The sequence below is a fragment of the Rhincodon typus genome, chromosome 5 (assembly GCF_021869965.1).
Source record: "Rhincodon typus isolate 14 chromosome 5, sRhiTyp1.1, whole genome shotgun sequence".
Taxonomy (NCBI): Eukaryota; Metazoa; Chordata; class Chondrichthyes; order Orectolobiformes; family Rhincodontidae; genus Rhincodon; species Rhincodon typus.
The window spans coordinates 72663428-72690294 of NC_063336.1; the positions used below are offsets into that span (position 1 = coordinate 72663428).

At 39.1% G+C, this 26867-nt stretch overlaps 1 protein-coding gene across 1 annotated transcript in view; it reads left to right on the forward strand.

The window, feature by feature from the left end:
- The first annotated feature begins 831 nt into the window (after positions 1-831).
- slc30a2 (solute carrier family 30 member 2) overlaps positions 832-26867 on the forward strand; it is an 82200-nt gene continuing 56164 nt past the window's right edge. Inside the window, exons 1-3 of the mRNA XM_048597213.1 lie at positions 832-1144; positions 19765-19973; positions 23289-23435. Coding sequence (XP_048453170.1) covers positions 1065-1144; positions 19765-19973; positions 23289-23435 — 436 coding nt within the window. The 5' untranslated portion in view covers positions 832-1064. The remainder of the gene's footprint in view (positions 1145-19764; positions 19974-23288; positions 23436-26867) is intronic.

Sequence of the window (26867 nt, forward strand, 5' to 3'; positions counted from 1 at the left end):
AAGAGTGTTTCCTGATAGTAAACAATGCTGAAAAAGTGGAGTGTTGGGTGACAGAGGTATGTGAGAAGACTACAGTAGACAGAAATTGTAAGCTGCAGGGCCACAGATCATTGTCATCTAAAGATGAGGAAATGCTTACCAGCTGCGAAAAAAAAATCAAGTGACGACCCCAAAGTTGCGACGATAAGACTTATCATAGTACAATCTAAATGGGAAAGCTAATAATAGACTGCAGCGGAGTCAGAAATTTGAATAGGATACTCCAACTCGCCTCCTTATAATGACGGACTCTTCTCATGTACTGCAAATGAGAAATTGCACCATCTGATTACCTGTGGCTTGTTTAAAGAGCCCGATGAATTAATGTTGCAAAGGATAGAGTCTACGTCTCTGTAAGCTCTGTTCCACACATGGACCTGTCGAATCCTCGCATATTCTGGCAAAATGCATTTATGTTGCGGGGAAAAGGGCTAACTGCATTTCCAGGGCTGTCCTCATGCTGTTGACAGTCATGCTTGTGAACCATATGTTGCTCAGTAACGCAAGCGACATTGAATAAATCTCCACTTAAGCAGTAGAAATATATGAACACTTTGGTGTAGAAATACTATCAAGCTAGGAATGTTACAGGCTCGATTTACCAGGAGCTGCACGGAAGGTGTTAAGTGTTGTTGCCAGTCTTCAGGAAGGGATAAGTATATACCTCAGCAGCCTTTTGGTCTGAAAGATGTGACAATACATTAGCGTCGGCATACGTCGCACACTGTGCAGTTTTAAAGCTCCGTTCACTCAAAGCCATTCGGATTGCCCTTTGCACACGACTCAGTCTCTATTATCATATAGCACCGCGGGAAAGAGCCCCTCAGTCAAAGGAGCTCCAGCTCAGCAAGGGAAACTTTACCGGCTCGAAAGCGCATGTTGCATTTTCACAGTGAAACACGTTATGATTTGAGATGACTTTCAAATATATTACGTTTACTGAAGTGATTTAACTCAGTCAGAAGGATATTCGGCCAGTGCTTTTTTTTAAAAAGTTCCACTGCGCTGTATTGTTGCAGTTGGAAATGGATCAGTTTACGGATTCAGAAAAAGCTAATCTGATAACTGAAAATAAGGCCAGGATGTACACTCTACGCTTGAAAAGGTAAGTAGGCAAGCTTACTCTGCTGTCATTGTTACAGCACAGCTACAGCTTGAAATGTGCTTGCATTGAGGAAGGTTCCGATATAAATTGGTATTCAGTTAATACTAAATGAATCAATTGAAAGAAAATTGCTTCCTATAGGTTAGTTAACTGTAGCAATCGAGTGTAAAGATGTGGACTGTACTTTGTTTGTTATTAGCGGTCCAAAATAATACATTTTGCATTTTAAACACATTTGGGAAACGAGCTGCGGTTACACCGAGGCGCCACTGTTACAGTTGGCTGTAGGTAAATGTTTGGCTAGCTCACTTTCCATAAATTGGGTGAATATTTAGCTTATACGCCAGGCCATACAGGTGATGCGATAGAATAAACACAAATAAAGCAAGATGTGACGAGGCTGGACTTCTAATGGGTTCGTTGAAATGCTGCAAACTTGTCGAGTTGCAGTAGATACTTCTAAATTCTGGCACCATCGCATTATCCACTTTTTTCATTTTGTTGGGTTAAGTATAGAGTGAAAGGAAATATGCTAAGAAGATTTTGGAACCTGTCGATGTATCTTGCTGGTTATCACACTCTGCAGTCTTCATTGGCGCACACGACTGAGAACGTGGCCAGTTCAGCTGCTACGATTTGAAAAAATCATGTGTTTATTTTGATTGTGTACAACCTGCGTATTAATTTATATTCTTTGATTATAACTAGGTACATTTGTTCTAATCTCGCTCGAGTGCACACTTAAGTACATTTATGGTTTCATTGTTGAAAACCATCCGAAGCAAATGCAGTTGTCATTTTTTTTCCGCCTGGATTTAAATCTTTGTAATCTTTGTGAGCTAAAAATCTACACACAGAGCAGACTCCTGTAAGAACAGTTTGCCTGAAGAAAGTAATTTTCACGGTTGGTTTCACTTCAGACAGTCCGTGATTAATAGCTGAGCATTCACAAGATAATGCAAAAGGCAATACTCATGATTGATGCCATTTTATAAGGACGGTAGAAATTCGCTCACCACTCAAGATTGTATCAATCGTCTGCAGTGTTTCCGGGCCCTGTCTTTTCTAAACCCAGAGTGTGGTGTATTTGATAACTTCTGACTGAAACATGTACTTTTAAAGGCTAGAAACTGCGCAAATACCTTTTTATTTTCAAGATATTCAGAAGTAGAATCCACTCAATACAAGTTAGCTTATAAATGCAGCGGTGGAAGTGTTGACCACAACTGCAGTTGCGTCCGATAGAATAATAGCAGGATTTACAATTCATGAATTTGAAACGAGGATAATTTAAATGGATTAAATCACGGAACAGCATCTGAACAATAAATGTGTTGGTCTTTAACACTGCACATAAAAGGAAAACAAAGGAGTCACGTTTTACGATTGCAAATTGCTACATTAGTTTGACTAAGGATTTTTTTCACAGTTGATACACACATGAATTCCCCATTATCTATATAATATCACATTGGTGTGTTCTAAGAATTACACGGGAATGTGGACAGTTTCCACACAGAAAACGATTTACAAATATTTAGAAAAACGCTTCAGTATTTGCCAAAGTTTATGGTTACCAAAGGATCTGACAAGACTGGTATATTTGATCCAGCTTTTGAGGTTAATATTGAATTAATTTTTTAAAAAAATACTTATTCAGCTCAATACCATCCATCTCATTAATGACTAACCGAGTTTGCCGTGACATACAGTAAACTAACATTCTGCGTATACTGCAACACTAGGCAATGAGATCCCTGTTTTGTGAACAATAATCACTAATTGATTTGGTCTTTAGATGCAGTAAATTATTCTAAACACTCCGTGAATTAAGGTGCAGGGATTTTTTCGATGGGCCAAATGATTAAAAAAAAAAGGCGCCTTGGCCCGCAATTCAGCCTATATCACGTATTCCTTGGTCCTCACCTGGATTCCACGCCACTGCTGAAATTCAAACACATGATTGAACTCAGGCAGAAGAGCTCCTGCCGCATGTCAATTCTCGGTTTTCCTTGATTGAACTGATGTAACTGACTCAGACTGAAAAGACATTCAGATTGAGCTAATTAGCGTGCTTCCGAAGTGGAAATGTATTTACACGTGTTTAATATGGATTTAAAACCAACTCGGGAGTGCAGGCTGCAATTCAACGACAAAATAAACCTAAGCTGTTGCGTGAAAGCAGCCGTTTTACAGCTGGGACAAATCAATAGGTAATTTATTTGACATGATGCTGCTGTGAAATCGGCGAATCTCATCCCTGTTGTAAATATATACAAAGTAGCTCAATTAAGAAATAGCATTGATAGGTTTTATATATACGGTATTAATTCTTTCAAAATTGGAAAAACTGCGCGAAGTTTAAATGCCAATCAAGGAAATAATCAAAGGGTATTTGAAGAATAAAATATTTTTATTATTGCTTTACGAACCCAGACAGATCTGCAATCTATTGTGAGGATTCAGCATGTTTTTTTTGTTGTAACTGTTTGGCTAGATCTGTTTTTCCCCCTACCCCATTTTCACTCCCACCCCCACCCCCACCCCCACCCCTCCCCCTTAAAATACTTAGTCATCTCAAATCGTCTCTGATTTTAATCCTGTCTCTGGGAGAACATCGCTGAAGGCCTAACTTGGTGGAATAGGAGATGGAAACCTAAACCTGTTAAAGCTCAAATATGAGCATTTGAATGATGAAGCAAGCTGCCTTGAAAAGAAAGATTCTAATGGCATGTTTGAATCTACTGGTTAAATGCGGAAGACAATTTCAACTGCCTTCAGCAAATCGTTCTGTGTAATCGTCTTCCCTTGACTGACGAACCCCCATCCTAACTCACCTTTACTGGCTCCCTATCCATCTCCTCTCCGCCTATATCCACCTTTATCCACCTTCCATCCGCCTTCTCCCCCCCCACTCTATTTATTTCAGAGTCCCCTTCACCTCCCCCATTTCTGAAGAAGGGTCCAGACCCGAAATGATAGCTTTCCTGCTCCTCTGATGTTACCTGGCCTGCTGTGTTCATCCAGCTCTACACCTTGTTATCTCAGGTTCTCCAGCATCGGCAGTTTCTACTATCTCTGTGTAAAAGAAATGTGTTTTCTGTTGATTATGTTGTAAAGTCTACTTATCCACTGGAGTCCAAAATCATTACGTGTTACTAGATCATTCTTCATTAATCTAAGGAAACTTGGAAACAATAGGCTCATAACAATTCAACAATAATATACCTTATTAATTATGTAGTAATCTAAAGGAAATTTATTAATAACAGCTCTGTGATTGTAATTTCTCTGCAATGAAAAGGTTTGTACTGGTAAACATACTTGCTTTGTCAAATCATGTTTGTTTCTAAAAGGAAGTATTTTAAAACATTGAAATGCAGAAAGTTATGGAACTAACTCAATCCACTTAAAATATCTATCAAGAATTGCAAAAGTGATGTTACTGCCTTACTGACTCATTGATTTGCAGGTTTGGAGGTAGGCCTCAGAAAACAAATAACCACATCTTAAGAGCTATAGATTTGGTCGCATTGCATGGTTTAATGGTAAAAGTCTACATTTGGTATGTTTGCACAAATAATGTGACATTGCAGTGATGTATCACATCTGTTGGCATTAAGTATCTGACTGTGAAATAACTAACATTTATTTACAAAAAGTAATTTTTTTCACTTTTTGCAGACAAGGTAAAAGTAATATTATGCAGTTCTGATAGATACAATTATGCACTTTGTACACATTTAAATTACATTTATTGAAATTCAAAATATGTGTAGAACAAATTAGATTGTAAGCAATAAGAGAAACATTCTGAGACTTTCAATCTATCTACCTGTTAGCAATATACCACAGTGTATGATAGTTGTGTACTATCTTATACCTTTCTGCGGTGATGTAATAGAACATATAACTTCCTGCAGTATTCTGGAGAACAAGATAAAATATTGCTTGACATTTCATGAAAGGAATGGAACTCAATAGCCCAGGATGCTCCTTAACAAATTGAAGCAGACATAAGGCACAGTTTGTGATTCACAATGCTAAGCATTTTAAATGCAAGAACATACTAGAGTAGATTTTAGCATCTATAGTAATAAATACTCACAATAGTTCATGTTTTGGAATGGTTGATTGTTTTCTGATGTGCCTGGTTTTCTTTTAATTCTGGTTTGTCTTCTTTCAGAAAATTTTACTTTCTTTAACTACCAATCAGCATTTCATATGCACAGACTGAAAGTACTTTACTGACAGACAAATTCATTGGTTCTGAGAAGTCACAAAGTTTTTTCAATCAAACTTTGAAAATGGTATCAGAGTCTGATCACAATCTCTACTTTAAAAGAGAAAAAAAACTGGAATTTTGCAACTATAGTTACCTTATGTAAATATGCATGCCATACTTCCTAAAGGTGGAAGTAGTAGCCAAGAAAACAAGCTGCAGAATGCAGTAGTCCTTTTCTGTAAGGTGGTTTCTCAATAGCATCAGCAACCATGAAACTGTTCTTTGTTGCTGAAACAATATTCTTTCCATAAGAAGCTCAGCAGGTCTGGCAGTGTCTGTGGGGAGAACCACAGATCTCCAGAATCCACAGTACTTTGTTTAATTATAATATTTTTCCAGTATTTCTTCTATGTATAAAACACTGACACAGTTGGTTTCCACACAATTATCTGGTTTCAAGATCATTGGTATGCACCAACTGAATAATTGAATGTAAAATTTATTTGTTAAGGTAGGATTGATATGTGGAATTCTGAAACATACAAGCTTGCACCTACACTGCACTGTGCGGTCTTACTGTTTAAGGAAACTCCATTTCCCAGTGTTTTTTCATCCCAGCTCCATTCCAGAAGTAAAATGGTGAAAACGTTGTCTCACTGAAACATAGTTTTTGTTAACTGTTTGATACAAGGGTGCACTCTAGACTGCCTGATGTAGGACATGTTCCCTTTGTAGTGGATTGAAAAGCTGACAGGAAAACTTCATGCTCTAGTAATCATTTTTACAATAAGAGCCAAACCTGTTCCAGAAATGTTCTGCAGGTTACCTTGCATCAGGTGGTGCAATTCTAAGGTAACCCTATTGTGTACAGAAGCAGTCTGGACATGTATGCTTAGACATATCAAAGCAGTAGAGATGTGTATATATACAAGGAACAAGCTGGCAATGGCTACAGATGCAATGTTGCATCTGTATTTGGATTTACAAGAACTCCTTCTGATTTAAATAATGCAACATGTTTAGAAAGCCCACTTATTCCATCATTGCCTACAGTGGAACGAAAATACTAATAGCAACTGACAATAATGAGCAAAGCCAATTTGCCTGAATGAAATGTTAATTTCTTAAGTGCTGGAATAGTTTCCAAAACCAAGTAATGTGTGCATTAATAGACATAAAACACAAATACTTTCGCAAAGATGTCACAAAACTATTATTTGGCTTAAAAATTAGCTTCAGCAGGGAAAATCCCAAATTCTTTATTTCCATATTTTAAATTGGAATAGAGTCCAAAGTTGGATGATTTACTGTGGAACCAGTTCTATTTCCAACATTTGGCCTTCACTAAATTGCACTTGCAATGCCTGCTATATTGGTTATGCCAGCACCCATCTAAGCAATGCTGAAGCAAGCTTGCAACCTAACAAAGTCCAGGCCTCCTTCATTTTATTTTCATATAATTATATTCATCAACATCATAAATACATTTTGTTTGGTATATGTTTGATATAATAATAATAATAATAATAATAATAATAATAATAATGTCTAATGCCTTATTTTACTCTGCAGTTTTCAAATCAAACTTCCATATAAAAATGGAAAATTTTCAACTCTTTTAACAGCTATTTATTCTTAGCTTTGATTTCTTGTATTCTTCATTATTCCACTATTTGCACAGCCTCATTATAGTTTCAGGTGGAATATAAGATTTCAGGTGGAATCATTCATCCGTACTGAACTGTTTCTGATTAATGAGTAGCATTCTGTGAAATGATTCAAAGTATTCACTGAAACTGAGAATGCTATAAATCAGCCAAGCCGGACCCTGTGTTCAATTCTTCAATCCATGATCCTACAAATATGGCTCTGTGTGTGAAGAAGAAATTTCTAGTACACACCCTAAGATGTTCTAACTGAAGCATCAACCTGACTCTTTCAGATTCATTTTATCTGTTAGTTTTTGCAGCATTTCTTTTCATTGTCTTAATTTTCAATACCTAGCTGGTCAATGGCAACTTCCAAGACAATGTTTTGCATGGTTAATGGACAACATAGCAGTCAACGTTGTGATCAAACGATGCCTGCTGTGTTCCACTCTCTGTTGTACATTAGCTGCAAAGGTAGACATTAGATGGAGAAGTTGCATGGTTTATTGACTTTTATTTTTCCTGGGTTATTCCCCTCAGCAAGTTTACATTTTTCGTTTCTGTTCACCTCGCTCAATATCATAGAGGTCTATAGAACAGAAAAAAGGCCCTTTGGCCCATCCCATCTGTGCAGGTCAAAAACAACCACTTAACTTTTCTAATCCCATTTTACAGTACTTGGCCCATAGCCTTGAATGCCTTGGTATTGCAAGTACACATCTAAATACTGCTTAAATATAATAAGGGTTTCTGCCTCTTACCACACTTGCAGGCAATGAGTTCAGATTTCCACCACCTTCTGGTGAAAAAGTTGTTCCTCACATCTCCTCTAAACCTTCTGCCTCTTACCTTAAATCTATGCTCCTGGACATTGATCACTTCAGCAAGGGGAAAAGTTTCATCCTGTCTTTGCCCCTCATAATTTGGGGCGGCACGGTGGCTCAGTGATTAGCACTGCTGCCTCACAGCACCAGGGACCCAGGTTTGATTCTACCCTTGGACGACTGTCTGTGTGAGGTTTGCACATTCTCCCCGTATCTGCCTGGGTTTCATTCGGGTGCTCCAGTTTCCTCCCACAGTCCAAAGATGTGCAGGTTAGGTGGATTGGCCATATAAATTGCCCATAGTGTTCAGGGATGTGTAGCTTAGGTGGGTTATAAGGGGATGGGTCTGGGCTAGATGCTCCAAAAGTCAGTGTGGGCCAAAGGGCCTGTTTCCACACTGTAGGGGTTCTATGTTCAATAATTTTATACATCTCAATCATGTCCCTCTGGCTCCACACCACCACACCAATTTTGTATCATCTGTGAACTTACTGATCAACCCTCCTATGTTCAAATCTAAATCATCTGCATAAACAACAAACAGCAAGGGTCCCAACACTGACCCTTGTGGGATCTCACTAGTAACAGACTTTCAGTCAGAAAAACTCCCCTCAACCATTACCCTCTGCTTTCTGCCACTCAGCCAATTGTGGATCCAAATTTCCTTCAATTCCATAAGCTCTTAAGTCTGCCATGTGGGATCTTATCAAAAGCCTTGCAGAAGTCCAAGGAGACTGCATCAAAAGCATTAGCCTCATCTAAACAATTGGACATACCTTTGAAAAATTCAATCAAATTGGTCAGACACAAAACTAGGCTGACTGTTCTTGATTAAGAGATAACAAGGTGTAGAGCTGGATGAACACAACAGGCTAGACAGCATCAGAGGGGCAGGAAAGCTGACATTTTGGGTCTGGACCCTTCTTCATTTTTCTGAAGAAGGGTCCAGACCCGAAACGTCAGCTTTCCTGCTCCTCTGATGCTGCCTGGCCTGCTGTGTTCATCTAGCTCTACACCTTGTTATCTCAGATTCTCCAGCATCAGCAGTTCCTACTATCTCTGTTCTTGATTAATCCCTGTTTCTCCAAATGTATATTAATTCTGTCCCTGAGAATTGTTTCTAATAGCTGCCCCCGTACTTCCACTGAGGTTAGACTGATGGCCTGTAGATTCCTGGTTTATTCCTTTTTTCCTTCTTGAAAAAATATGCCATATTGGCTGTCTCCTCTCCTGTGGCCAGAGAGGAATTCAAAAGTTTTGCACATACTGCTGCTATTTCCTCCCTTGTGTCACTCAACAACCTGGAATACGTTTCATCAGGCCCTGGAGACTGACTTACTTTTGAACCTGTCAGAACCTCATCCCTCTCTATGCTAATTTCTTTAACTGTATCACAGACCTTCTCCCTGATTTTCGTATTCATATCATCCCTATCACTAATAAATTCCAAAACATAGTATTCATTTGGAACTCTACATCCTCTGGCTCCATGCACAAATTACAGCAGTGTCTTTAATGGGCCCCACTCTTTCCCTCATTATTCTTTTACCCATAATATACCTGTAGAGCAACTTAAGATTTTACTTTATTCTAATACCATGTCCTTCCAAACAGTCAGCTTCTGAAATAATGGCCATCAGTTACAGTCTGAGTTGTCAGTATTAATGTTCACCATCTTCATATCTTGCTTTCAGATAGCCTTGTAGCAGAGGCATGCACATGCAGGAACCCATGGCCCAGTGTCTAGTTCAACATAAAGAAGGTCTTTTGGTATACAGCTGTAAACCATTTAATGAATGTGGCTGATCCAACGTAAGCATTATTAAATTAGTAGTCAGAGTTTGCTAATGGAACTAGCACACTAGAAGAAATAAATGTCAGAGACAGTGAAGGTGAAAACTGTTCACGCCTTTTTCCTGCCTTATATATGTTGGCTAAATCTCAGCAGTGTAGAGGATTGCATTAAGGTCGCAGGCTTGGTAAATGTACAGTTCTCAGTCAGGTTGCTGTTGTTCTACACTCTCTTACTCAGCTTGGATATGACCACTGCAGCTTTTGTGATGTGTATGTTGATTTCAGCATCAAGTGGCAGATTGATGGTGATTGTGGAGCCTAGACATGTGAAGCTAACAACAACTTCAACGTCACATTTTTAATGCGGATAAATGGAAATATGAATGCAACCTGGACTATAAAATTTAACTTCCTGATGTTGATGATTGAACCAAAGTCTTTACAAGTCTGATAGAGTCCCTTTGCCACTGCAAATGTCCCTAAGTGTGGACCATTCATGCAGCATTATCAATGTACAGTAACCCTCTGAGGACTTGGCGTACTTTTGTCTTGGATCTTTAAGCAAGCAAGATTGAACAGCTCTCAGTTTGATATGTAAGTGGACACCTTCTGTCGATGAACTGAAGGCATCTGACAGCATCAAATGAGAAGAATCTGCCGAAGTGGGGCCTGTGGCTAGAACACATGCCTCTTTGTCTCCACTGCAGATCTCGCAGGGTTTTTACATTGCCTCATTAGAGCTGACCTTACCATCAGATTTTCATGGAAAGAGGAAATTACATTGAGCAGCTTTGGTAGGTGGCAAGTTTTCTCCAGCAGTTTAAATACTCTGTCTCTGCTAACACAGTTGAATACCTTGGTGAATGATTAATGAAAGCAATACATGTGACCTCTTTTGGTCATAGCATTTTTCTTGCTATGGAATGAAAATTATGTAAATTATAGATCTTCCAATTCTGGAATCCACACTGGGATAGATGCATTCAGCCAAGGATCCACAACATGATAAGGCTTATGTGGTTCTAAGTTGGGAGTGTCATGTTAATAACAATACTCCATGGCTTATTTTATTTAAAACAGTAAAACTCTCAAATCATGAAGAAGGCATTACAACATATAAACTGATTTGTGTGTGTGTGTTGCTGTGGGTTTGCAAGCTGACTAACTGGCAGACAGAATTGGAACATTATATAAACATAACATGTAGTCCTTAAAGATGAACTCTCTTCAAGGCCAGGTACGCATATAATAGGGAGATACCTTGATATTTGTAGTCATTGCAGTCACTCTTGTCCTTGTACAGGGACACAATCTTTGCATTAGGGATATCCAGGGACACTGTCCCCTTCCTCCAACAGAGACAGAAGTTTGTATAGATGTTGCAGGAATGGTGGTTTCCTGTGCTTGAAAAGGTCAGGTGGCAAGTGTCAGCATCTGGAGCTTTGTCCATGGCTTTGCCATGCTGCTGCCTTGTGGGTTCAATATCCATCACAACCAGGACAAACAGGGCCACACTGCTGTCTAGAGATTCATTGGTAACAATGTTCTCTCTGGAATTAAACTAGAGGTGGTGTTCCACCCATCTCTCAAACTGTTCATTATAGTTGGTCATGACTTCCCTGTCTTTGCTTCCACTGGAACTGCTTTCTTTGCTGATGGACTGATTGTTTTTCTTGATTACTTCATACATGCATGCTGCTGACATTTCCTGTGTCAAAGGCCATCCAAATATTCTGGAAGGGCTTAATGGCCTGTTGGACTTTACTTCAAGCATATCTTTAGTGGATTCAAGAATTTCTAAATCTCAACAGGGCAGAAAGAGTCAAGACTTAGAATTTTGAAATAGAATTAGATTTTATTGTCAAGTGTATTCAAATATAGGAATACATGAGTACAGTGAAAAGTGTACAAAATCACCATTCTCTAGTGCTATCTTGGTTACAAAACCAGAATTTAAAAAAATAAAAGCAGAAATAAAAGAAAGCCAAACAGTAAGAAAAACACCCAGATCTTAATCCAGGACGTATCTCCATAAAGATGTTTGGAACCACCAATGCAGATGATGGACTGCCTGACATCGGCTCCTCACTTGTTTGTAGAGAGCATCCTCACTCTGATACCCCAACAGTGTCCAAGCCCCTGGACTGGTATTGAGGATGCCCTTGACTTACTATGCCAGGACTGCCCGACTGAAGGCTATGTCCCATGACATGGCTAAGGACTACTGATAAACTATGACAAGGTTCTTGGTTTTAAGTCTGTGCTAAATGGTGGTGATACAGCAGTTCTGAGAGTCTGGTATCTTTGACTGAGGGATCACAGTGCAAAAAGGCAATGCAAGGCTACGTGTGTCCAAATAGGCTTTGAGTGAGGGAGCACTATGACAGCAAGCAAACAGAGCAGAGTTGCAGCTTGATCCAGTCCAAGAACTGTGCACGTTCCTTGAGCACACAGTGTCCTTGCAGCAACATTACAATGATAAATATCAGTGCAGCCTGAGGTGCAACATTGAAGTACAGAAGTTTACTGTAAGTAAATCAGTGATGTGCCATGAGGGTTCTTAGAGCTGGCTCAAGTTGGATGCAAATGTCAGTAGACATGGAGTGTTGCAGTCCATGCCCATGGAGTGTATCCTGAGATGTTGGGGCCTGATGTCTAAAATCAATTCAGAAAATCATGCAGTTGTGCCTGGATTGCCATTTGTGCCTAAAGTGATAGCTCCACGACCTGATATTTCTCATGTGAAAACCCTTTCGGAACCCTTTAAATACTATAGAGAACAAGTCTGCTCCCAATTTTCTTTTGATTTTCAGATACAAAGACAGGAAGAAAATCCTGAATCCACTATTACAATGCTGTAAAGCTTGCAGAATGCTAAAATGAAACTGCTGTAATGTCACGAAGACTGAACAGAACAGTTGTAAAAGTATAATTAATGACAACATGAAAGAAAACTATGCACAGACATTACATCAGAGAGAATTTATTGACATCTAGAGAGCTTTCAAGTAAAACTGAATAATCTGTAGCATTAGTGTTGTGATGTCTGCAGTGCTACTTATGAAATGAAGAGCAGTTTGAGATGCAGCAACATATATCGATAAATGGTTCACAAGCTGTCAAAATGATTCAGGTTTTAGAAAAGATTTGTGGGTGAGGTTGTTGAGTTGCTCACCAAGCTGGCTTGTTTTCATTCAGATGTTTCGTCACCATGCTAGGTAATATCATCAGTGGTGCCTCCGATGAAGTGCTGTTGTTCTACTCCGCTTGGAATTTATACTGTCCGGTCCGTTGTGCTGACTAGTGTCATTTCTAGTTTTGTTCTGGATAGGTTTATATATGGGGTCCAATTCTATATGATTTTTGATTGCATTATGGGTTGAGAACCATGCCTGTAGAAATTCCTGTGCATGTCTATGCTTGGCTTGAGCTACTATGGTTACATTGTCCCAGTTAAACTGATGGCCTTATTGTCCGAGTGTACTAACATTAGGGACAGTTCGTCGTGTCGTTTTGCTGCTAGCTGATGTTCGTGTATTCTGATGGCTAGTTTCCTTCCTGTCTGTCCGATGTAATGCTTGTGGCAGTTGTCACTTGGTATGTTGTAAACTACGTTGGTTCTGCATGTTGTGGGAATGGGGTCTTTAATCCTTTTAAGTGTTTGTCGTAGAGTGGCTGTGGGCTTGTGTGCTACCATGATTCCTAGTGGTCGTAGGAGTCTCGATGTCAGTTCTGATATGTTCTTGATGGAGGGCAGTGTGGCCACTGTGTCCTCTTGTTGTCTATTTATTTAGTAGGCACCTGCAGATGAATCATATCAGAACTGACACGAGACTCCTACTCCCAAGCCAAACATAGATATGTACGGGAATTCCTAGAGGCATGGTTCTCAACCCATAATGCAATCAACAAACATACAGAATTGGACCTCATATACAAACCCATACAGAACAAAACCAGAAATGACACCACTCAGCATAACAGACCGGAGAGTATAAATTCCAAGTGGAGTTGAACAACATTGTTTCATTGGAGGCCTCACTGATGATGTTATCTAGCATGGTGACGAAAATGTCTGAACAAAAACAAACCAGCTTGGCGAGTAAGTCAATAACAGCTAAGTGTCTTACACAAGCATTTACATACTGATATTCTTCCTGAACTCAACAACCTCATGTCTCATCCCTACAGGTGCTTACTCTTGCTGTTAGTTTATGTGTGCTTTACTTCAGATCAGATACCAACTCTTAATGATTTATTACCCTCTTCATTCATGCCTATATATGTGTCTGAAGAAAAGAAGTCCATGGTCCGTTGTCCTGTTAAAAAATTTGAAACAAAATTTTAAATGACTTGAAGAATACAGTGCTGAATGCAGGTAAGAATCATTAAAAGCATTAATTACCTGAAGTAATACGCATTGACACATGTGCCTGTGAGCACAGCATAACAGTGCTCAGAAGCAAAACAAAATGCTTAGGGATGCTGAACCTTTCCAACATTACCTCTTACTTCGCATCCCTCATTACTACATGACACAGCATTTAGGATTCCAAGCTCCCACTGTGAAACAGTGGTTGCTCAGGTTATTCCATCTCTGCACAAGTAAACTGGTCAAAAGAGAGCAAATTGTCAAATCAATAACTATTGTAATGCAAGCAAAATAGTGCAGATGCTGGAAATCTGAAATAGAAGCATAAAATTGTGGACTCAGCGGGTCTAGCAGCATCTATGTAGGGAGCAAAAGAATTAACGTTTTGGTTGAATGAACTATATTTACTGGCTTTCTGCTGCAAGAAAATGTACAAATATTGCCTCTTGCTGCAGTTGGATTGTCTGCCATCATAGCTAGCAAGTAGGCGTTGAACCCTGAAAAATTTACTGTTTGCTAGCATTAATATTTGTTTCACATGAGACCATATTCAACAAAAAGCACATTGATGAGGTGTTGTTGAATTACTTTTGATCATAACTGCACAGAAATCCATTATAGATGTTTCTTGTGATCAAATTGCAACCAGCAGCAAAATCTGCTGTCAGTGTCACTGCATCAGAATTGGGTGATATTAGGCAAAAAAATACTTTGCTGACAAAATCTTGGGAAATTCTGATGATTACAACATATGGAAAAAGAGCCGTATGTCCTTATAATCACATATTCCCTCTGGTCTTCCTTTCCTCAAAATAACTAACAACCCTACGTAAAAATTGGAACGTGACTATGTAACAGTTATCATGCTAAATTCTAATCATTATCTCAGGGCAAAGTCTAATGTTGTTGGATTAAATATAGAAAACATTTTTGGGGGCTTCTTGCATATGTTGCTGAAATGCCGATTGCATTCTGAGGACTTTCAAGGAGATTTTTTGGTGATGAACAGAGCAGGTTTTAGGATTGCTCTGGTTTTTTTTTTGTTTTGTTTTACATGTGTGCCTTATTTTCTTAAAGGAGTAACTGAAAGGCTATTGTACATTTTATTTCTCCAAGTTACACAGAGATGACACCTCAGCTTACGTGTGCCTGTATCAGGAATTTACTCACAGGGCTTTAAATTGTCTGCTTTGCATGTACAAACTTCGCCAAGAACAACTTCTATAGTTTGTTTACTTTTCTCTAAGTAAACATCCAGGCTTAACTAATGAAGCACAGTGAGCGGCTATAGTGATCAGACACTCATAATTAAAAATTAAACGACTGAACACTGTCATTTCCACATTGTTCTAAATTAAATCATTCTAAACAACAAATATATGCATATTATGTAATTTCTTGGAGTTTAGCTTACCAGACTTTTATAAGTACAGGAATTGTCTTTGATTCATGAATGTCTCTGACGTCTGCGATGAAATCTATGAATTTCAATCTATGAATTTAAGTTTGTAGTTTTGTATGATGAACTTGACATGAACATTGTACTGATAAAGATGATCTGACCTTTAGTGGATGTCCATATCCTAACATGTCTAACAATGTCATTAGCAATTTGTGAACACTGTGATTGTGTTGTGTGGATGCTGCTGATAGCCATTGATCATGTTATACTTTGTCCCTTCTATGGACTATGCATTGCTAAATAGCTTACCCACCTCCTCAACCTCTGGGAAAACCTGAAGAAATTATTTTCTGGGAAAGTAGGAACTGCCGATGCTGGAGAATCTGAGACAACAAGGTGTCGAGCTGGATGAACACAGCATGCCGAGCAGCATCAGAGGAGCAGGAAAGCTGATGTTTCGGGTCTGGACCCTTCTTCAGAAATGGGGGAGGGGAACAAAGAATAAAGAAAATTACAGCACAGGAACAGGCCCTTTGGCCATCCAAGCCTGCGCCGATCCAGATCCTCTATCTAAACCTGTCACCTATTTTCCAAGAATCCGTATCCCTCTGCTCCCTGCCCATTCATGTATCTGTCTAGATACATCTTAAATGACGCTATCATGCCCGCCTCTACCACCTCCGCTGGCAACGGATTCCAGGCACCCACCACCCTCTGCGTAAAGAACTTTCCTCGCATATCTCCCTTAAACTTTTCCCCTCTCACCTTGAAATCGTGACCCCTAGTAATTGAGTCCCCCACTCTGGGGGAAAAAGCTTCTTGCTATCCACCCTGTCTATACCTTTCATGATTTTGTAGACCTCAATCAGATCCCCCCTCAACCTCCATCTTTCTAATGTAAATAATCCTAATCTACTCAACCTCTCTTCATAGCTAGCATCCCCCATACCAGGCAACATCCTGGTGAACCTCCTCTGCACCATCTCCAAAGCATCCACATCTTTTTGGTAATGTGGCGACCAGAACTGTACGCAGTATTCCAAATGTGGTCGAACCAAAGTCCTATACAACTGTAACATGACCTGCCAACTCTTGTACTTAATACCCCATCCGATGAATGAAAGCATGCCTTCTGCCTTCTTGACCACTCTATCGACCTTCAGGGTACAATGAACCTGAACACCCAGATCTCTCTGTGCATCAATTTTCCCCAGGGCTTTTCCATTCACAGTACAGTTTGCTCTTGAATTGGATCTTCCAAAATGCATCACCTCGCATTTGCCTGGATTGAACTCCATCTGCCATTTCTCTGCCCAACTCTCCAAATCTATCTATATTCTGCTGCATTCTCCAACAGTCCCCTTCACTATCTGCTACTCCACCAATCTTAGTGTCATCTGCAAGGGGATTCTGAAATAAATAGAGAGAGAGGGGGAGGCGGATGGAAGATGGATAAAGGAGCAGATAGGTGAGAGGAGACGGACAGGTCAAGGAGGCGGGGATGGAGCCAGTAAAGGTGAGTGTACGTGGGGAGTTAGGATGGGGGTTGGTCAGTCAAGGGAAGATGGACAGGTCAAGGAGGCAGGGATGAGGCTGATAGGTAGGAGGTGGGAGTGGGGGTTGAGGTGGGAGGAGCGGATAGGTGGGAGAAAAGACGGACAGGTCAGGGAGGCGGGGATGAGCTGGGCAGGTTTTGGGATGAGGTCGGGTGTGGGGAGATTTTGAAGCTTGTAAATTATAAATGATTTTCTGGAATGTGTTGTGTTAGGGGCAGCACAGTGGCACAGTGGTTAGCACTACCACCTCACAGCACCAGGGACCTCGGGTGAATTCCACCCTCGGGCCACTGTCTGTGTGGAGTTTGCACATTCTCCCCATGTCTGCGTGGGTTTCCTCTGGGTGCTCCAGTTTCTCCCACAGTCCAAAGATGTGCAGGCTAGGTGGATTGGCCATAGTGTTCGGGGATGTGTAGATTAGGTGGGTTATAGAGGGACGGGTCTGGGTGGGATGCTCTGAGGATCGGTGTTGGCTTGTTGGGCTGAAGGGCCTGTTTCCACACTAGGGATTCTATGATCTATGATCCAAACTTATTTCATACAGCATTCTGTTTTACCAAAACATACCTTCATAAGTAAGAAAAGCTGTAACATATTGACTTTACTCTGCTAGTAGTCTCTAAAGATAATACTGACACACATTCAGCCTTTTGAAGACTGGAGTTATGAAATCATTGTCCTTGGATTATTGAAAGTGGATTTTTTTTTAGAAGAATGCTAGCTTTGTGAATCAACTTAAGGTTGACACATATTCTAAGATCACCATTTCTGCATTGTGCAATCATCATTTTCATTAGGAGATGTTTCCTAATTCCTGGAATTTAGCATTTTTTTCAAACAATTGGTCAGGAGTTAGTTCATGGGTTAAGTGTAAATTTACGTGTAGAAGCCAATTGCTCCAATGTTGCCACACATTGTCTTATGGGTTCATTATTTTTCTGATCAATCATCACACTTTGTATTTTTTGAAAGCATTTCCTACTGTTATCAAATGTGAAGGTTTCTTCTATGAATTGCTTAAATGTTCATTGGCTTTCTGCTGCAAGAAAATGTACAAATATTGCCTCTTGCTGCAGCTCGATTGTCCGTCATTATAACTAGCAAGTAGGCATTGAACCCTGAAATTTCATTGATCTTATAGCACTGATAGATCTCTTGGCAAAGAAATTTGTAAAAGCCAGTAATTTAAATTCACTGCTGTCACCCACTTCATTTTGTATTTTACATTTCGGAGATATGTAGAGATGACACACCAGCTTATATGTATGTAACAGGAATTTATTCACAATGTCTTAAAATATCTGCTCTAGGCTTCCAGGTCTGTCCTTCAGGAACTTAACTTTTCTATGAGTCTGAATTTAAGTAAGCATAGTTAGCATCAACAGTCAACAAACACACATAACCAAACAATTGACAATTGGCAAACAATTAATATTGAAAAGTTGTCACTTTTGGAAACACAAACAAATTGGCATGCTCTACAACACTTCTGAAGATCTCTGTCAACCCACACCTAGCACCCATTGTAGCCTTTTCCCTGTCCTATGCTTTTTCTGTGATCTGATCCTGGTATTGCAGCTGTTTGAGGTTAATATCTGGTTTGCCAGAGCTACCCATGCATTAGGTGTTGGCAGCTCCCTGAACTTAGTGAAATGAAGCCTTAGGATCATTACTGGTTAATTTTCAGGTCTACATTTTTGGGTTCAGAGATTTCTCCTTATTCATTCATTACCTAATTTCTACCTCCAGGCATCCAAAGTTTGAAATCAATTTTTATGAACAGCAGCTAGTAAGGGGAAAGATTACTAACAGTAAAACACATATGATCATTATGACGCCACTGAGTTCTATATTATAATTCACCCTTATCTCAATACCTCTGACTTCTCAAAGTGTTTCCCTAAGCAGAAAAAGTTTCTCCTTTAAATCAAGCCTATGGACTTCTACTTGTCTTCTGCTGATCAGTGTGACAAGAAGTAGAACGAATTCTTAAAGTTTACTTTTCTTTATGCACTGAATTCACCTCCCAACTAACTGCAAATCCTATTTGAAACCACCTGGATATATTTATCATTCCATGTAAATGAGTCAAGGAGATAAAGCCATGCCCTTCAGCTTACAGCCATCTGTTGTCGTGATAAATGCAAAATTTCAAGAGATATTTTAAATGTAACACATCTAGTGGGAATCTGATTATGCTTTTGCAACTTTTCATTTGTTACCATTCATTTGCAAGTCGTAGAGTCATCGAGTAATACAGCACAAAAACAGGCGTTTTGGCCCAAACTGGTCCATGCTAACCATGGTGCACACTCGGCTAGACTTGACATGTGATCTGACTACAGGAAGAAACACAGCCAGTCACAATTCTGTCTCAACCCTCTGCCTGTGCCTACACTGAAATCATTAAGTAGTGATCAGTAACAGGAGTCTGGGTAGATTTTCCACATCCACATCCTGTTCATAGTGTGCATAACTCACGAACCTGACTGCACATCCCGCCATCAAGAGTTGTCGTACTTTTCAGTTCAACATGCATTTATGAATGTTGCATATATGCAGTTCTGCATATACATTTGCAACTATGCAAGTGAGTAGATGCTTTGTAGTTTCAACACCTGTCATATGGTACTAATATTAGTTTTTATGGAAATAACATGTTAAACTTTTAACTTTGTTTACATCTGTTCATAAAATCAGATTTTAAAATAACAAACATTACATCAAACATAAGAAATTTACATTTTACAATGGATATAATTATCTTGGTTAATCATTTTACTTTCCTTGCATTGCAGCCCCTTTTCCAGTTCAAAAGAAACCTATCCAAATTACCCATTTGACAATGGAAGCAGTGCAAACTCAATTGAATTGGAGAGATATACAAGTCAACATTGCCACAGCAGATCCACATCAGATACTGAAAACAGAGAGAAGCTGCAGGCAAGAAGGAAGCTCTATATTGCTGCTATTATTTGTCTGATATTTATGGTTGGAGAAGTCGTAGGTGAGTATGAAGTACATGTTGTAAACTTGGACTTTTGCTTTTTGTGCATTTCTCTAAATTATCTTTCAAAATATCCTTGTCCATTCATAGGCACCATCACTATTTTTAGAAAGGAGAAAGGGAGTAGACAGAGATTTACAGACAAGTTCACTTGTTATCGATAGTAGGGAAAAAGCAAGAGTCCATGATGAAAGATTTAGTAGCAAAGCGCTTGGAAAACAGTGACAGCACCTGACTGATGGATTTAGTATGGATTTATCAAAGGGAAATCATGTTTGACAAATATATTAGAATTTTTTGTGGATGTAACTTGTAGAGTTGATTAAAGACAGCCAGTGGATCAAGTCTACACAGACTTTCGGAAGGCTTTCAACAAGGTCCCACATAAGAGAAAAGCACATAAGATTAAAGTGCATGGGATTTGGGGTAGTCTACTGGCATAGATAGAGAACTGGCTAGCAGACCGGAAACGAAGGATAGAAATAAACAGGCCTTTTTCTGAATGGTAGGCAGTGACTAATGGGGTACTGCAGGGATCAGATCTTGCACCCCAACTATTCACAAAATATATTTGTGACTTTAGTGGGGAACTAAATGTAACATCTCCATATCTGAAGACAATACATAGATGGGTGTGATGTAAACTATGAGGAGGATACAGAGATGCTTCAATGTGATTTGGACAAATTGAGTGAGTGGTCAAATGCATGGCAAATGAAGTTTAATGTGGATAAATGTGAGGTTATCTATTTTGCTAGCAAAAATGGAAGGTAAATTATTATCTGAATGTCAATAGATTGGGAAATGGAGAGGTGCAACAAGATCTGGGGGTCATTGCATACCAGTTACTGAAGTAAGCATACAGATGCAGCAGGTGTTGAAGAAAGCAAATGATATGTTGGTGTTAATAGCGAGACAATTCAATTATGGAGTAAGGATGTCTTGCTGCAATTAAACGGGTCTTTGTGAGTCCACACCTGGAGTATTTTGTGAAGTTTTGGTCTTCTTACATGAAAAGGGATGTTCCGGCTGTGGATGGAGTACAATAAAGGTTTACCAGACTGATTCCTGGGATAGCAGGGCTCGATCTTGCTGGTAGGAGACTGGACAGACCGAATCAGTTAGGAATATATCTATCGGAAAGAAAAACAGAAATTGCTGGAAAAGCTCATTAGATCTGGCAGCATCTGTGGAGAAAAATCAGAATTAACATTCCTCAGAACTAAGGAAAGGTCACTGTGCCTGAAACATTGACTGACTTTGATTTCTCTCCACAAGTACTGTCAGACCTGCTGAGCTTTTCCAGCAATTTCTAGTTTGGTTTCTGATTTCTAGCATCTGCAGTTCTGTCTGTTTTTATTTACTATATCCATTGGAATTTAGTAGAAGGAGGGATCTTACAGAAACTTATAAAAGTATAACTAACTAGACAGAGTAAATGCAGGACAGGTATTCCTGATGATGTGAACCAGAGGTCGTAGTCTAAAGATGCAGGGAAAGCCATTTATGATCAGGAGAAATTTCTTCAACCAGAGAGTAGTGAGCCTGCGGAACTCCCTGCCACAGAAAGTGGTTGAGGCCAAAACATTGAACAATTCCAAGAAGGAGTTAAATATAGTTCTTGGGGCTAAAAGGATCAAAGGGCATAGGGAGAAAGAGGGAACAGGAATTGGATAATCAGCTATGATCATATTGAATGGCAGCACATACTTGAATGGCTCAATCGCCTACTCTTGCTATAACTTTGTAAGTTTTTATATTTCTCTAAACTGGTGAAGGACAGGACTATGAAGAAGTATCCGAGGATAACCTTGGGTGTCTTTAACAGTGCGTTCAATGAATGCCTGAAACCTCCTATATGTGTGATTTCCTCCCCCTTTCTCTCCACACCCCAAATTTCTCCTTCCCTATACACCCTACTGATTGTCTATAATTTTGGAAAGAAGGGTTCTGCATCTTTTGACTTGTTTCTGTCACATCCATCATTAGGAACAAATGGAAGTATCCACCAATATTATGCCCCGGCACACACACATTTTTCAGAAAAATGAGCACACTTCCCTGCTGGAATATTACAAATTGGGCACATCATGATGGCCCTAGAGAAAACCACAGTGTTATTTTCTTGCTTTCAATATACCCAGGAACAATCCCTTAGAATTAAATTATTTGTGAGTATTTAGTTATATTGTCCTTAATCCTGTTTCTGTCCTGACATTTACCTTATGCTAAAAATGCAAATAAATATGGTATTATGAAGGATTCAATAGCCAAGTAGTTATGTTCCTACTCTTAATAATCAACGATACAATGGAAGGAAGCAGCAATAACATTATAAACTGACATATCAATAAAATGTTATTTTTTTATCACTTATTAGTGACATTTTTGCTTACAATTGGCAATATGGCTCTTGTTACGTGTTGATGCACTGTGAGAAAGAGTTCATTTACTGACTTTCTTGGCTTTCAATTCTTTATATTATGAATGAAATAATTTAAATGGGCACCGTCAGATGTTGGAGTCACTAAAACTATTATTTAGACAATCCTCCTTCTAATTTTGGTCAAAGTTTTAAATCTCACATAACAGATGCCTCAATGATCTCTTAAATTTAAAATGTTAGTAATATAATGAAGATTGCTGTTTTTAATCATAATAGCAGAACATGAATATTTTAATAACTTTTAAATATTAATCAGTTTGACTGTGCTCAAAAAAACAACATTTCCTTTAAATAAGAATATAATCCTTTAACAAGCAAGCTGAATTCTGATAATGGTCTAATTCTGCCATAAATTTAATAAGTTCATATTGTTAGTTTTTAAACAGACTAGTTTAAAATGATTTAAAAACATCCTTTTCATGCCCTTCTACATAAACAAATGAATGTTGTATGGCCTTTCTTAAACACCAGGCTGTGTGATTGCAGTGACTGAAACAAAAACTCTTTTGTGAAATTAAGAGCTTTACAATCAAAGCTGTTGCTGAAAGCCTGGAGGTTCATTGATCATCAAGGGCATGGTTTACTTGCTGATGGTTTTTTTTCCAGAATTAATTTTACTTGTGTTTTGACGATTTTAGTATCTTTGGTATTTTGAGTTGATTTTATTGCAGGTATAATGTGTGAAATATGTTGTGATGCCACCACAATGAACAATTCATCTGTCATGGTCTATTATAATAGTTGTGTCACTTAGAGAGAAATCTTATCCAATATACCTGTTCTGTGCCCTGCTGTTGTGGGGTTGCTTCTGTTTCTCTTTCTATATAGCAATAAACAAAGGGTTTGCTCTGTTTATAATTTTCTTTCAGGTGGCTACTTTGCCCACAGTTTGGCCATCATGACAGATGCAGCACATTTACTGACGGATTTTGGCAGTATGCTAGTTAGTCTCTTTTCCCTTTGGATTTCCACACGACCTGCCACAAAAACAATGAACTTTGGTTGGCATAGGTCAGGTAGGAGAATTGTTTCTCACTGTGTTTTGAAATGGGTGGATATTTGCAAATTATTTGAAAAAATGCATTACATGAACATAGGTCTGGTTTGATGAGTTTTTTTTTTGTTTCTACTCAGCACAATTCATTGAACAAAATAGTATTTCAAATAGTAGGAACTGCAGATGCTGGAGAATCTGAGATAACAAGGTGTAGAGCTGGATGAACACAGCAGGCCAAGCAGCATCAGAGGAGAAGGAAGGCTGACGTTTTGGGCCTAGACCCTTCTTCAGAAATCTTTCTGAAGAAGGGTCTAGGCCCAAAATCTTTCTGAAGGGTCTAGGCCCGAAACGTCAGCCTTCCTGCTCCTCTGATGCTGCTTGGCCTGCTGTGTTCATCCAGCTCTACGCCTTGTTATCTCAGTATTTCAAATAGAATGAGTTATTTCTCTCTATATTTCCCCAAACTTTCTTCTGTAGCTAGTTTCTTATGTTGAACGTTTTTATTGAAGCATTTTGTCCAATTGAGAAATATTTTCATCTGATATTGATGTCTATATTTTCACTAAATACCTTATTTCTTTAAAAGATGTGATCCTGGATTAAATACTTAAAGACTTAACACATCTCTACTGTTTTCAGAAATCTAGGTTGTTATTACCATAATGTGATTATATTTTTAGTATTGTCATCATATTTGTAATAACTCTGACAATTATGGGGCCTTTAGGTTATTATTAAAAATACTGCTCAAATATAAAATCAGATCTTATCAATAGATTTTTAAATCTGAAACAGCAATGTGAATTTATGAATATAGAAGAATATTTTTGTAACTGAATTTTTATAGGTAAGCATATGGATTCTGCTTTAAAATTTGTATTGAATAAATTATAGGTCAGAATTTACAGTGGTAATGATTGCAAAACTGTCAGTGTTGCCTTTATGAAACTGACAGCAACTTCAAGAGTTTGCACGTTTGCAGAATAATGCAGAAATCCAGAGATTGCTATCAGCAAATGTACAATCCTCCATAGAGCGTCCTATAGATATTCTCATAGAATGTTGTCTCCTTGGCAGTCATGAAAAGATGTGAACTTCCAATCTAACCATTGCTAATTTCAGTGGAAAATATTACAACTTGTTGCATGAAGTTTTTAAGAAGGCACCAACTTCATGATTACTGCTAAACAAGCTTAATGGACTAAAAAGTTGATTTCATATTTGTGGAAAGTCTATTTCTCTGCAGTGATTAAAAATGTCACATTTTCAAAGTTTGTTTATATTTTAGCTTGTGCCTTACTACAGCCACACATTTATTTCACTCTGACACTATAGATTAGAAACATCTGCTTGATTATTTCAATTTGACTGGTTTCCTACCTAACATCATGACTGTTGCATACCAAGACATTCCTTGAATTGGTGGCAGATTTAAACTGGTATTTGGAAAAGAGAAATTCCCTCCATTAAGCTCACTGGATCTTTGCGAGCAGTTTTCTTCATGATCAGTGATAAGCATCTTTACTTTAGTACTGGTCTGAAAATCTCAAATTTTGATTGACACTTTTGAATGATCTGCAAAACTGCCATGTCCTGGTTTCATGTACTTTTGTATGTGAAAAAGAAATCAAATTGTGGAGACATTTGTAGAATTGGTTCAGGTAATTTAAATCTGAAAAACAGTCAGTTGGCATCGAGTGATGTCTCTTGTGTGTCCCAACAGCTATAGCCTGTTTGAGAGTGCTACCAGCCTGACCGTAGCCCCAAACAATCAATCAGACTGATGTTTGGCTGGGAATCCGGTGGAAGATGAAATACACCTAATGTGGGGCTAAAACTCCACTACATGTGGGCAAACTCAGAATGATCAACCTCCCCCTCAAACCTGTTTCCAAAACTGAAATCTACCCCCGTCAATATCAAGTTCTTTGTTCCTATGTGATGAAGAAGCAAACAGAGATTCCAATATTGTATTCTGTTCTTAGATCTGAAATTCCAATCAGCTCATTTTAATCAGAATCTATTCCAACTTATTGAACTGCACCCCCAAAATAATCAGGGTGAAAGTATAAATAAAAATTCAGCTGTTAGTGGTATATTATACCAAGGAATAGAGTTTGTATACAGATACAGAGGGTGGAAACTTATAGGGGTCTGAGTGACCTGGGGGCTATATTAAGACATTTGGCAGAATCTGTTAAGAAGTCTACAACATACAATTTGGTCATGACATTGAGTTGGATCATTTTTTACAGTTTTCATAAGTGGCTTGATAAGATTCATGTTAGACAATGGTGAGATGCCAATGGATGGTGATTATTGGTTGTTAAAGGCCTTGTTGATGGCACAACTGAACTCATTAATATTTAGTCTCCCATTTACCATACATGCCAAAGAAGATCCATATTGGGAATACCCAACATGGAAACCAGAACATGTATCCAACAGGTTCAGCTCGCTGCTTGCTGCAAATGGCATCCATTTTTCAAAGACCAAACACAGTCTAGGGCATGATCCTCGGGCACCAACCACACATACTCCTTTCTCCCTGGACATTGGCATGTGGGTATCTGGAAATTCCTCAAAACCATCCTGGCAATCTTTGACACAGTGACAGTGCACTCTGGAAGCATAGGACACAATGGCAACTAGCATTGAGGAGGCTACAGTAAGGACACTTGATGCACAGGCAAAGGCACACACACTGGACTAGGCTGCATTTCAGGGCTTTTGGGGGAAAGGTAAGTAGACATAGGCACATGTAGATGGATTGACTGGGAACTTTGGGAAGTGTGAAGCCTGTGGTGTTGATGGGATGGGCTACTGGAGTGGGGGTGGGGGTGGGGGGGGCATGTACAGCATTCAGGCTGAGACCAGCAGCCATTTGCAGAAGAATGCTCACTGTTGTCTTCTATCATGATGCCAATTGAAAGTGTGCAATGGGAAGAAAATGGCTGCGACCACACTTGGAGTGAATGGGATAAGTGACTGGACCTGTAAGGGATGGGGTTGCAGCAACCTCTGGTCTTAGGGCTTTTAAAAAGAACATTGGAAACAGAATGTGCAATACACAATACACATGAAGGCCGCCTATTCCCTGACCATCCTACAGTACTGACCCACTAAGAATGTGCATTCCCTGCACAATCATTGCTGGACAGTTCATTGACAGCTATACTTTTGCACTCGGGGGATCTAAACAGGAGGAATGTTGAAAAGGGAGAGACAAAGGTGTCAGCATGACTCAATGCCATTTGTATGCATTGCTCCTCCTCTTTCCAGATGGTGCAGTAGGTTCTCAGCACAGACTCCCATCCATTGAGCCTTGACTACGGCCATGAAGCGATGCCGAATGATGTAACAACATGTTTCAGGCCTACATGGAGGCACTAAAATCCACATGGATGGTTAAGTAAGGTGAGAGTCATGTTTAAGCCATTGCCATCTGTAA